Genomic DNA, 13,771 nt, shown 5'->3' on the forward strand with positions numbered 1-13,771 from the left:
TGGTGAAATGATGATGTAAAGAGAGTAGTAAGGGAGAAAAAGTTAGCATATGAGAAGTTTTTACAAAGTAGAAGTGATGCAAGGAGGGAAGAGTATATGGAGAAAAAGAGAGAGGTTAAGAGAGTGGTGAAGCAATGTAAAAAGAGAGCAAATGAGAGAGTGGGTGAGATGTTATCAACAAACTTTGTTGAAAATAAGAAAAAGTTTTGGAGTGAGATTAACAAGTTAAGGAAGCCTAGAGATCAAATGGATTTGTCAGTTAAAAATAGGAGAGGAGAGTTATTAAATGGAGAGTTAGAGGTATTGGGAAGATGGAGGGAATATTTTGAGGAATTGCTAAATGTTGATGAAGATAGGGAAGCTGTGATTTCGTGTATAGGGCAAGGAGGAATAACATCTTGTAGGAGTGAGGAAGAGCCAGTTGTGAGTTTGGGGGAAGTTCGGGAGGCAGTAGGTAAAATGAAAGGGGGTAAGGCAGCCGGGATTGATGGGATAAAGATAGAAATGTTAAAAGCAGGTGGGGATATAGTTTTGGAGTGGTTGGTGCAATTATTTAATAAATGTATAGAAGAGGGTACGGTACCTAGGGATTGGCAGAGAGCATGCATAGTTCCTTTGTATAAAGGCAAAGGGGACAAAAGAGAGTGCAAAAATTATAGGGGGATAAGTCTGTTGAGTATACCTGGTAAAGTGTATGGTAGAGTTATTATTGAAAGATAAGAGATAAGATAAGATTTCGTTCGGATTTTTAACCCCGGAGGGTTAGCCACCCAGGATAACCCAAGAAAGTCAGTGCGTCATCGAGGACTGTCTAACTTATTTCCATTGGGGTCCTTAATCTTGTCCCCCAGGATGCGACCCACACCAGTCGACTAACACCCAGGTACCTATTTGCTGCTAGGTGAACAGGACAATAGGTGTAAGGAAACGTGTCGGAATTTCCACCCGCCGGGAATCGAACCCGGGCCCTCAGTGTGTGAAGCGGGAGTTTTAGCCACCAGACCACCGGGCCTGGTGAATAGGATAGCAGATGAACAAGGAGGCTTTAGGAACGGTAGGGGATGTGTGGACCAGGTGTTTACAGTGAAACATATAAGTGAACAGTATTTAGATAAGGCTAAAGAGGTCTTTGTGGCATTTATGGATTTGGAAAAGGCGTATGACAGGGTGGATAGGGGGGCAATGTGGCAGATGTTGCAGGTGTATGGTGTAGGAGGTAGGATACTGAAAGCAGTGAAGAGTTTTTACGAGGATAGTGAGGCTCAAGTTAGAGTATGTAGGAAAGAGGGAAATTATTTCCCAGTAAAAGTAGGCCTTAGACAAGGATGTGTGATGTCACCATGGTTGTTTAATATATTTATAGATGGGGTTGTAAGAAAAGTAAATGCGAGGGTCTTGGCAAGAGGCGTGGAGTTAAAAGATAAAGAATCACACATAAAGTGGGAGTTGTCACAGTTGCTCTTTGCTGATGACACTGTGCTCTTGGGAGATTCTGAAGAGAAGCTGCAGAGGTTGGTGGATGAATTTGGTAGGGTGTGCAAAAGAAGAAAATTAAAAGTGAATACAGGAAAGAGTAAGGTAATGAGGATAACAAAAAGATTAGGTGATGATAGATTGGATATCAGATTGGAGGGAGAGAGTATGAAGGAGGTGAATGTATTCAGATAATTTGGGAGTGGTCGTGTCTGCGGATGGATCTATGAAAGATGAGGTGAATCATAGAATTGATGAGGGGAAAAGGGTGAGTGGTGCACTTAGGAGTCTGTGGAGACAAAGAACTTTGTCCTTGGAGGCAAAGAGGGGAATGTATGAGAGTATAGTTTTACCAGCGCTCTTATATGGGTGTGAAGCATGGGTGATGAATGTTGCAGCGAGGAGAAGGCTGGAGGCAATGGAGATGTCATGTCTGAGGGGAATGTGTGGTGTGAATATAATGCAGAGAATTCGTAGTTTGGAAGTTAGGAGGAGGTGCGGGATTACCAAAACTGTTGTCCAGAGGGCTAAGGAAGGGTTGTTGAGGTGGTTCGGACATGTAGAGAGAATGGAGCGAAACAGAGTGACTTCAAGAGTGTATCAGTCTGTAGTGGAAGGAAGGCGGGGTAGGGGTCGGCCTAGGAAAGGTTGGAGGGAGGGGGTAAAGGAGGTTTTGTGTGTGAGGGGCTTGGACTTCCAGCAGGCATGCGTGAGCGTGTTTGATAGGAGTGAATGGAGACAAATGGTTTTTAATACTTGACGTGCTGTTGGAGTGTGAGCAAAGTAACATTTATGAAGGGGTTCAGGGAAACCGGCAGGCCGGACTTGAGTCCTGGAGATGGGAAGTACAGTGCCTGCACTCTGAAGGAGGGGTGTTAATGTTGCAGTTTAAAAACTGTAGTGTAAAGCACCCTTTTGGCAAGACAGTGATGGGGTGAATCATGGTGGAAGTTTTTCTTTTTCTGGTCACCCTGCCTTGGTGGGAATCGGCCAGTGTGATAATAAAAATAATATATATATATATATATATATATATATATATATATATATATATATATATATATATATATATATATATATATATATATATATATATATATATATATATATATATATATATATATATATATATATATATATACTCTGTGATATAACTCGTGAGTATTAAATTATCTCCCAGTAAGTCGTGTCGCTTTCCAATACGTTTTCTCTTGTGAAAGGGAAATCATTTGAACACTATATCAAACAGCCTTCTGGAACGAATTAATTTCGTATCCCCAGGTACCACTGTATACAAAGTGCAGTTTCGAGATAATATTGTTTCATCATCATGATAAAACATTATTTTCGTAGCTAACTGAACTTCAGTTTAAGCTAAGTTCACTAGACACTAGAGTTCCCTCCCTCCCTCCTGAGGAAGACCGGAGGAGGGGTCCAAGACGGTGTCCCACATATTCCATCTCAGTCAGACTTGTACCGTTAGTGTGACGCTACCATCACAGACAACCTTGCTCTCGCAAGAACTTGAGCCATTAAGTAAAGATCTGTCAAGTGGGAAGTTTGTTTAAGGACAAAAGAACCTATGGTTGAAAGTGGAGCAAGCTCAGATTTAACACATTACGTACCACAAGTGACCCGCAGTTGATATTATAGTGATATATAGTAGGGGTCTGGACACCATGTGGACGAGAAAAAATTTAGGGCTCGTCACTATATACCTTCTCACCACTTGTACGACACCAGGTAGGCTTAAGCTAATTAAATTCTTGCTGCCACATCTTTAAAAAATTTTTTTTTATTTAAGTTTCAGAATTTGAAGATGATTCACGTCACTCGCAAAACATAATGTAAGACATGAAAGCGCTAAAGATATTTTTATCTAAAATAATTATGTTCCTCCACGTTGAGCTTCAAAATGATGAGCACGGACTGAACTGACATTTCAAGTTTTCTCTGCAAATTGTGGGTTAGTTGTGAATTGTTCCAGTCACAGTACCGATTCGTGCAATAAAAAAAAAAAGTATTCTTTGGTCGGTGCAATTTTTTCAACTACGATTCACAGGGATGGGTATGGGAGGCATGATACAAATATTAAAATTAACTAACAAGGATCCCAATTGAAATAAGTCACTTTGACGTTTTTGGGGTTATCCTAGGTAATCTACACACATGCTGCTATGTATGATAATTTGTAACTGTATTTATGTGTACCCGTACCTGAATAAACTTACTAACCATAACCTCTTTTACCTCCGCTTAATTTATGATCTCAGAGATTCATTTTTCTTTTATAATAACGTCTACATGAATAGGAATCTTAAATTAAACTCGTTCAGTCGACAGACCGTAACTCCAACAGAGGAACAGGAACTATGCCTTTCTCTCACTAATAACAAAATTAGATATTCATTATAGTTTTCAGTGTATCAGAATGTTGGCAGCATTAAAAGTGGCCATGTGTCCAACAGCGAACGATATAGCCTACCCCAGTACCAGGAACCTTAGGAATTTACTACGAAGAGACCCTGTGTCCAGCTTATACTTAATCATTCAACGGGTCATTATCTGAATAAGAACTGTGTCCAGGAGACTGTCCCATTTCCTGACGGCCTCTTCATCTCTGAGAGCGTCGGATGCGAAATTCAGTTTGATGTAAGATATATATATATATATATATATATATATATATATATATATATATATATATATATATATATATATATATATATATATATATATTATATATATATATCTTATCTGAGGGTGACATTACAATAAATTTTTTGTTTATGGATCGGGTACCAATTGAGTTTACTGAATCGAAAAGTGATCCAAAACCTGGATATTAAAGTAACCAGGAAGCCAGCTCAGATATGCACTTTACCTATTTGTAGTTATCTCTTTGTAGTTACAGTATTTGAGTGGAGTGTGTTCGTTGTATCCTTTATTTTTTATGGGTTATCATAATTATACCCTAACTTTCACATTTCATGATGGTTATAATGGTATTGTTAATGATAATGATGGTAATGTTGATGATAATAGTGACGGTAGTAATAATGATGATGGTGGTTATGAGGATGGTGATAATAATGATAGGAGCAAGAATTCACACCACCACCATCACTAGTTAGTACTTGATTTTGCAAGCAAAACAGTTCGACGCGATGATGTATTTCAGGGATCAAATTATTCTCGACTAGTGGTGAAAAGGAACATGCAAACTTAACCTTTTGAGAAATCGATAGGCTTTTAGCCCAATTAACAAAATATTTTCATCCCTCACACGTAGAACCTGACTTCAGTGATGCGGTATTTCCATCCATTATGTTCCACCCATTATGTTAGTTTAATGTTTTTATTATGTACTTCATACCCATCCTGTGGGCGGTAATCAAAAGATTAGAGAGGTACATAATGGGTCCAGGGACTGGGCCACAAAGTAGTCAAACCCATTATGTTTCTGGGCCCAGGGACCCAGTTCCTGGACCATTTCACCTATTTGTGGTTGCTGGGATCGAGTCTTAGCTCCTGGCCCCGCGTGTCTGATCTTTTTATTACAGTTCACATGGGATGGGTATGGAGAGTATATCAGCCACAGGAGAGGTGAGAGGTAAATAATCAAGTTATCAGGCTTGGTAGACGTGATGTCTTGGTCAAGGACTTGGCGTGAAAGTTGTGGTTCCTGGTATGGAGAAAGTTGAGTGTTGGGGCTAGTTGTCTAGTTCTTCCGGATCTTCAGCTTGTGTATATGACGGCTATTTTTTTTTTACACTAGTTACAGATTAAGATTCTGAAACCAGTGCCTCGTGAGAACATGAAACCAGTGCACTGGGAAAGTATGAAACTAGCGTACTTGGAAAGTACGAAACCAGTGCATTGGGAAAGTACGAAACCAGTGCACTGGGAAAGTACGAAACCAGTGCACTGGAAAAGTACGAAACCAGTGCACTGGGAAAGTACGAAACCAGTGTACTGGGAAAGTACGAAACCAGTGCACTGGGAAAGTACGAAACCAGTGCACTGGGAAAGTACGAAACCAGTGCACTGGGAAAGTACGAAACCAGTGCATTGGGAAAGTACGAAACCAGTGCATTGGGAAAGTACGAAACCAGTGCACTGGGAAAGTACGAAACCAGTGCACTGGGTAAGCATAAAATGTGCACGGAGAGAAACTCGTTTGACTAAATGGGCGACCTATCACGACCTTCTGGCTTCAGTTTACCGTCACAAAGCAAACTTTAAAAATTATTTCATTTAATACTTTGTTATATATATATATATATATATATATATATATATATATATATATATATATAAATATATTAAATATATTAAATATATAAATATATATAAATATATTAAAGGTGAATACAGGAAAGAGTAAGGTTATGAGGATAACAAAAAGATTAGGTGATGAAAGATTGAATATCAGATTGGAGGGAGAGAGTATGGAGGAGGTGAACGTATTCAGATATTTGGGAGTGGACGTGTCAGCGGATGGGTCTATGAAAGATGAGGTGAATCATAGATTTGATGAGGGAAAAAGAGTGAGTGGTGCACTTAGGAGTCTGTGGAGACAGAGAACTTTGTCCTTGGAGGCAAAGAGGGGAATGTATGAGAGTATAGTTTTACCAACGCTCTTATATGGGTGTGAAGCATGGGTGATGAATGTTGCAGCGAGGAGAAGGCTGGAGGCAGTGGAGATGTCATGTCTGAGGGCAATGTGTGGTGTGAATATAATGCAGAGAATTCGTAGTTTGGAAGTTAGGAGGAGGTGCGGGATTACCAAAACTGTTGTCCAGAGGGCTGAGGAAGGGTTGTTGAGGTGGTTCGGACATGTAGAGAGAATGGAGCGAAACAGAATAACTTCAAGAGTGTATCAATCTGTAGTGGAAGGAAGGCGGGGTAGGGGTCGGCCTAGGAAGGGTTGGAGGGAGGGGGTAAAGGAGGTTTTGTGTGCGAGGGGCTTGGACTTCCAGCAGGCATGCGTGAGCGTGTTTGATAGGAGTGAATGGAGACAAATGGTTTTTAATACTTGACGTGCTGTTGGAGTGTGAGCAAAGTAACATTTATGAAGGGATTCAGGGAAACCGGCAGGCCGGACTTGAGTCCTGGAGATGGGAAGTACAGTGCCTGCACTCTGAAGGAGGGGTGTTAATGTTGCAGTTTAAAAACTGTAGTGTAAAGCACCCTTCTGGCAAGACAGTGATGGAGTGAATGATGGTGAAAGTTTTTCTTTTTCGGGCCACCCTGCCTTGGTGGGAATCGGCCAGTGTGATAATAAAAAAAAAAAAAAAATAATATATATATATATATATATATATATATATATATATATATATATATATATATATATATATATATATACATACACACACATATATACACACACAGAGGTATGATAAAGCTCACGGCTCGGGGAGAGTGACCTAGTAGCGATCAGTGAAGAGGCGGGGCCAGGAGCTCGGACTCGACCCCCGCAACCTCAACTAGGTGAGTACAACTAGGTGAGTACATATATAACAAAGTGTAATGGCACACTTTTTGACGTGATATAAACTCGTTTTTATGAGTACTATACTAATATACCGTTATTTTATTTAAGGGGAAGCGTTAAAGCCGTAGGGGTAGTACAAGGGCAGTACTGTACCAGGAGAGCTGCAGCCAATGTTATGAGACTGAGCAGCAGTAGCAGCAGCTTCGAGCAAGCTATATAAAATGCCAGCATGTTCTGCAGCTGACATAACTTATGGGGTTTCTGAAAATCTGCCTCCTATTCTCTCTCTCTTTCTCTTTTACACAGGGTTTTACAAGGCTAGGTTAAGGTTCCTAACTTTATTTACAAGCTAAGAGCTGTTGCCTACATCACCTCTCTGTTTCTAACATAAGTTATATTACTGGACTATATCAAGGTGTTTACCTTTCTTCCCCAGGAGGCGCCGGGATCCTGAGTTCCATATCGCCTGCTTTAGAGAGAGCCGCCACCTATGGCTACTACATTCTAGGCTATGCTCCCTCCTACTACTACCAGCAGCCAGAGCACCACCACTACGAGGAAGAGATCGACATACCCCATGTGAAAAGTAGGTATATTTACGGCCAGTACCGTCATGAGGTGGGTAGGTGAACCTGCTGGCAGATACCGGTCAGAAAGTAGGTGCTCTGTCACATTATGTGATGCTCTGAAGCATTATATAACGCTCTGATACATTATGTGATGTTCAGAAGCATTATGTAACGCTCAGATATATTATGTGATGTTCTGAAGTATTGTGTAGTGTTCTGTCACATTATGTGAGTCTCTGCAGCATTCTGTAACGCTCCGTTACATTATGTGGAGCTGAAGCATTGCATAACGCTCTGTGACATTATGTGAGACTCTGCAGCATTATGTAACCCTCTGATACATTATGTGATATCCCGAGATATAATGTGGTTCTCTGAAAATTTAGGTCATGACTTAAAGCATTATGCTGTCCTGAGATACTATGCGACATTCTGAAACACTATGTGACGTTCCGCGGCATTATGTGACGTCCTGAAAGGTAGATGTACACTGGGTGAGTACATTGACTCTCAGGATAGATACGTCAACTTTAAGTTGCTATGTTGATTGTATTAAAGTGTCTGGTTAAGAGACTCAGACTTTTTTTTTAGTTAATACAGCTCTTTCTCTCTCTCTCTCTCTCTCTCTCTCTCTCTCTCTCTCTCTCTCTCTCTCTCTCTCTCTCTCTCTCTATATATATATATATATATATATATATATATATATATATATATATATATATATATATATATAGAGAGAGAGAGAGAGAGAGAGAGAGAGAGAGAGAACAAAGAGAAAGAGAGAGCTGTATATATATATATATATATATATATATATATATATATATATATATATATATATATATATATATATATATATATATATATATTCTACAATGTAATTCATATAGAATTTGTTGTTATTATTATTATTGTCATCATAAGCAAAACCATGCACGAAATCTGCTTGGGTCATATAGAATAGGGTGGCCACACACTGCAAGGGTTCCTGTGTAATTATTAAGTAGAATGGGGTAGTCTCACTACTGGTATTCACATCTTGATTTCTCATATAAACTAGGATAACTGCACATCGGGTGTTCTCTCAGTGTATCTGTGGCATAGGGTATGATAGTCGCACACTGCGTGTGTGCCTCATTTTGGTTTGTTAAAACCTTCCAACCCTCTCACTAAAACTGAGCTCTCTTACTTCCTCCATAGAAACCTTCTGGAGCGGACACATCCCCGTGCAGGACTTCATATCTCCTATTCTGCAGCAGGTTGGAAAAGGCAGCGGCGGCTACGGTCATGACCCCCAGAGGATCGTCAAAGGTGAGCATTTCGTTAGCCAGACAAGTTTATTCAGCTTTAAGGCTGTCGACTACTCGAGGTTGTGTATACATTGTAAGAAAACGCCTCTCAGTGTACATTTACCGAGAGACATACACATCTCCTTACACATCCTGCCCCTGTTCACCTAGCAGAAAATAGGTATCAGTGTGCTAGTCGACTATTGTGGGATGAATCCTAAGCTATGTGTCAGTATCTGAAAAGGAAGAATGCATCAGGGTATAGTAATGCCAACACTGTTGTAAAGGGGTGAGACATGGTCTTTGACTGTTGCAGAGAGGAGGAAGCCAGAGACAACGGAAATATGTTTGAGATCAGTGTGCTTAGTTTAATGTGTTTATTATGCACCTCATACCCATCCTGTGGGCGGTAGTCAAAAGATTACAGCGGTTCATAATAGGTTCAGGGATTGGGCCACAAAGTTTTGATAACTAAACAAGTTACAGTGGTAAGGAAGTATTTACATCTGGTTACATTTGTAAGGAGCTATTTATGCAGACATGAATTGGGTTACAAAAAATACAAAAACATTATCTTATATTTTAGCAAGTTATGGCTATAATAAAAACAAAAAAAGAAAAAAAAAGTTTATGTAGTTGTGTTTTTTACAGTTGGCAAAGTCAGGGTATTTATCTAGAATAGTTGATAATATGCCACTGTGGATAAAATACTTTGACATTTCTTCAACATTTCTGAGTGAGTTGTCTCTGAATTCATGAATTTTATCAGTGTGTGGTGGGAATATCATGTAGAAAATAAGAGGCAAAGAATGATGTGGTGGTGTTAATGGCAGTACGACATTAGGATACAGATGCTGTACTCTGTTAGTGACTGTACTGTTAGAAGCAAAGGACACCTGTTGAAACACTTTAAGACATATTATTAGGATTAAGATCCCTTTATTGGTGTCAAGGCACATCTTTCCCCCCGTGAATGGATTTCCATTCAAGAATTACTCATGTTGCAACCTGTATGAATGACTGACAAAACTACAAAATTTTGTCTGTGGGAAATATGACGCAAAGTTAACCAACACAGATCCAAAATTTGAATCCACATTAACTTGGACACACGTACCTATGACTGTCTCCCTGACCTCAATATCGTCTTATCCAGGCTATGAGAACCGTCTTGGACTGCGGGTGGCCGTGCCGTACCTGGGAGACTTCCAGGTGACCCGGGAGGTGGGTCCTGGCAGGTTCCTCGACAAGCTGGGACCCGGAAAGTACGTCTACCCAGGGGTGAGTATCTGCACCCGGGGTTCGAACCTGAACCCGTGTCATGATTGACTTTATCAAGTCAATCATGACACGGAGCGAAATGTTGTCCCAGTAATAAGTTGTACTACAACATGTGTTCTTGGTGTCTACTTGACTTTTGACTGAGTAATAATCATTCATTTTTTTCAGCTAAAGGATGGAGGTTATAAAGGCTTCGGGACGGCAAGTTACGACAACTATGTAGAGGACAACCATGTCAAAGAAACCGTTATCCCTGACAACACTGCCATGTACCAGAGCATGAAGAACTACCCATGGTACAGGAAGTAACCACTTTAGAACTACCCATGGTACAGCAAGTAACCACTGAAGAACTACCCATGGTACAGCAAGTGACCACTGAAGAACTACCCATGGTACAGCAAGTAACCACTGAAGAACTAACCATGGTACAGCAAGTAACCACTGAAAAACTACCCATGGTACAGCAAGTTACCACTGAAGAACTACCCATGGTACAGCAAATAACCACTGCCCTCTGCTCACACGTCACTATCCAGTCTATTCTATTTCTATATTCTTAGATATTATTTATTACGTAGCTATTACCAGATATAACTGGAAGTGTCCTCACGTGTGTATCTATAACATTGTTAGACTTGTTTGATGTTTATGATAAACATTTATTCATCCTTTTTTTTAATTAACATAGTTTTAGCTTCATACCTCCCTGGTCACGACAGCCTTATTATTACAATCAAAACTAAGCGCTAAACCCACAAGGGTCATACAACCGCGACAGCTTAACCTCATACAACCCCAACTCGACGTAGTCGAAATTAACCTGATTAAAAATATATTTGAGGAATAGGAGGAAATCAAGTTTGATCCGAGGAAGGGGGAGGCTAGCTCAATTCTTTGGAGTAAGAACACTTCACTATCGTCAAGGTATTCAGCTGTACTAAAAAAAAACACCATGGTTGCTGCTGTATTTTTTATTATCACCCGGGTAGGCTACGGACTCACACGGCTTTGTTTAAAATCTTTCAGTACAGGCGTAGAGCTCTAGCCCGTACGGGTCATACAGCTCCTGGGAAACTGTAGATAATCAAGTTTGATCCAAGGAACTGGATCTACCCTTCCTAGGATCAAGAGTTTTTCAACATCAAGGTACCCTCCTTGACATTATTCATGGGTAAGCACTAAACCTGTAGGAGGTCATATAACGCCTGGGAAAATAGGAGGCATTCAGGTTTGATCCAAGAAAGGGGAGGACAGATCCAATTCCTTGGATTGAGCCCCTCACCGATATCAAGGACCCTCCCTCGAGGGGACACCCTCCTTGACTAAGTCTACTGGATCAATGCAGCTTAGTAAATATTCTACACTAAACTATTACATTCGAATTTTTTCATATCTCATGCATTCAATGGCCGTCTGTACTATTCTGTACACCGTACAGGGTGCCATAAAAGAATTCGTTTTTTTATATATTTGGCTGCACTCATGTGGCAACAAATGTTTTAATATTCTGGGTGCAGTAGTGAGTTGACCAGCTTGCAGTTTAACGTGTGTTGAACATTATGGAGGACACTTGGAACACTTGCTGTAGTAACTTACATAATTCTTTACAAAGTGATCATATTATTCTGGTTTAAACAACTTACGCCGCGCCCTGTACAAGACACTCACGGCAGTGCAACTCACTCACTTTGGAAAAGTGCCACATTTTCTATTACAAATGAATTATAAGTATTTCCAGTACAGCACATATGTACCCTAAAACATTATTTGCAGTGTTTCTTGTCTGCAACAAATAAGAGGCAGTGAGTGTTCATTCGACATCACTCTAAACTATCTCCTAACAAACTATGAGAGTACTTGAGTATCCAAATTTCTTTTAGCCATCTATCCATCAAAACTAGTTCTCTATCATCTATTTTGATATGGTTATAATCTTGAGACATTTTAAAGAATTGGGAACTACTGTAGTAACATAAATCAAGCTACGGCAGTGCTGATAGCTACATTAGTCATTTTGTACGCCGTTGACCTGGGTATTTTGACCAGAGTGCCACCGAAGTTAGTCTACTCCTCGCACCTCCTATGTGCTCAGCAATCTACATCTTTATATTTACTTATGATCTTCCGTAAAACATTTATAAACTGAGGTGATTAATGGTTGTTTAATAGTCAGGAAATGACACAATGTCTCCTGACACAGGTCTAAACTATATGATGGAACGTTCAGTGGTTAAGTATCCACCAGCGTACCCCAGCTCGAACACACCATGCAATAAACAAAGCACTACCACACAGTGGTGTACCCTAAGATGTTTCTATACTAAGGTGGTTGGTTAGTTGGGCAATCGGGCTTAAAGCCTATCGACTACAAGATGGTCATTAATTAAAGCTGTATATCACCTATTCACCACCAGTCAAGAATATTTTAATCACTAAAGCAAGGGTTAAAGTAAACTAAGCTAATATATATACGTATATATATATATATATATATATATATATATATATATATATATATATATATATATATATATATATATATATATATATATATATATATATATGTATATATATATATATATATATATATATATATATATATATATATATATATATATATATATATATATATATATATATATATATATATATATATATATATATATATATATATATATATATATATATATATAAGGTGTGGAGTTAATAAAAGTATTAGTCAGAGGGCAGAAGAGGGGTTGTTGAGGTGGTTTGGTCATTTAGAGAGAATGGATCAAAGTAGAATGACATGGAAAGCATATAAATCTATAGGGGAAGGAAGGCGGGGTAGGGGTCGTCCTCGAAAGGGTTGGAGAGAGGGGGTAAAGGAGGTTTTGTGGGCAAGGGGCTTGGACTTCCAGCAAGCGTGCGTGAGCGTGTTAGATAGGAGTGAATGGAGACGAATGGTACTTGGGACCTGACGATCTGTTGGAGTGTGAGCAGGGTAATATTTAGTGAAGGGATTCAGGGAAACAGGTTATTTTCATATAGTCGGACTTGAGTCCTGGAAGTGGGAAGTACAATGCCTGCACTTTAAAGGAGGGGTTTGGGATATTGGCAGTTTGGAGGGATATGTTGTGTATCTTTATATGTGTATGCTTCTAGACTGTTGTATTCTGAGCACCTCTGCAAAAACAGTGATAATGTGCGAGTGTGGTGTAAGTGTTGAATGATGATGAAAGTATTTTCTTTTTGGGGATTTTCTTTCTTTTTTGGGTCACCCTGCCTCGGTGGGAGACGGCCGACTTGTTGAAAAAAAAAAAAAAAATATATATATATACCTGGAGTTTACCTGGAGAGAGTTCCGGGGGTCAACGCCCCCGCTGCCCGGTCTGAGACCAGGCCTCCTGGTGGATCAGAGCCTGATCAACCAGGCTGTTGCTGCTGGCTGCACGCAAACCAACATACGAGCCACAGCCCGGCTGATCCGGAACTGACTTTAGGTGCTTGTCCAGTGCCAGCTTGAAGACTGCCAGGGGTCTGTTGGTAATCCCCCTTATGTGTGCTGGGAGGCAGTTGAACAGTCTCGGGCCCCTGACACTTATTGTATGGTCTCTTAACGTGCTAGTGACACCCCTGCTTTTCATTGGGGGGATGGTGCATCGTCTGCCAAGTCT

General features: G+C 40.0%; 1 protein-coding gene across 2 annotated transcripts in view; it reads left to right on the forward strand.

Annotated features, from left to right (window-relative positions):
• Positions 1-12,148, forward strand: part of LOC138851759 (uncharacterized) — a 31,505-nt gene extending 19,357 nt beyond the window's left edge. Inside the window, exons 1-5 of one of the 2 annotated variants that reach the window (XM_070081206.1) lie at positions 2,929-3,216; positions 7,410-7,559; positions 8,743-8,853; positions 9,988-10,112; positions 10,281-12,148. In XM_070081206.1, coding sequence (XP_069937307.1) covers positions 3,153-3,216; positions 7,410-7,559; positions 8,743-8,853; positions 9,988-10,112; positions 10,281-10,421 — 591 coding nt within the window. In that variant the 5' untranslated portion in view covers positions 2,929-3,152 and the 3' untranslated portion in view covers positions 10,422-12,148. Of the gene's footprint in view, positions 1-2,928; positions 3,217-7,409; positions 7,560-8,742; positions 8,854-9,987; positions 10,113-10,280 lie in introns of those variants that run through there. The other variant, XM_070081205.1, reaches the window with a different exon arrangement.
• The last annotated feature ends 1,623 nt before the right edge of the window (positions 12,149-13,771 follow it).

The sequence above is a fragment of the Cherax quadricarinatus genome, unplaced genomic scaffold (assembly GCF_038502225.1).
Source record: "Cherax quadricarinatus isolate ZL_2023a unplaced genomic scaffold, ASM3850222v1 Contig1964, whole genome shotgun sequence".
Taxonomy (NCBI): domain Eukaryota; kingdom Metazoa; phylum Arthropoda; class Malacostraca; order Decapoda; family Parastacidae; genus Cherax; species Cherax quadricarinatus.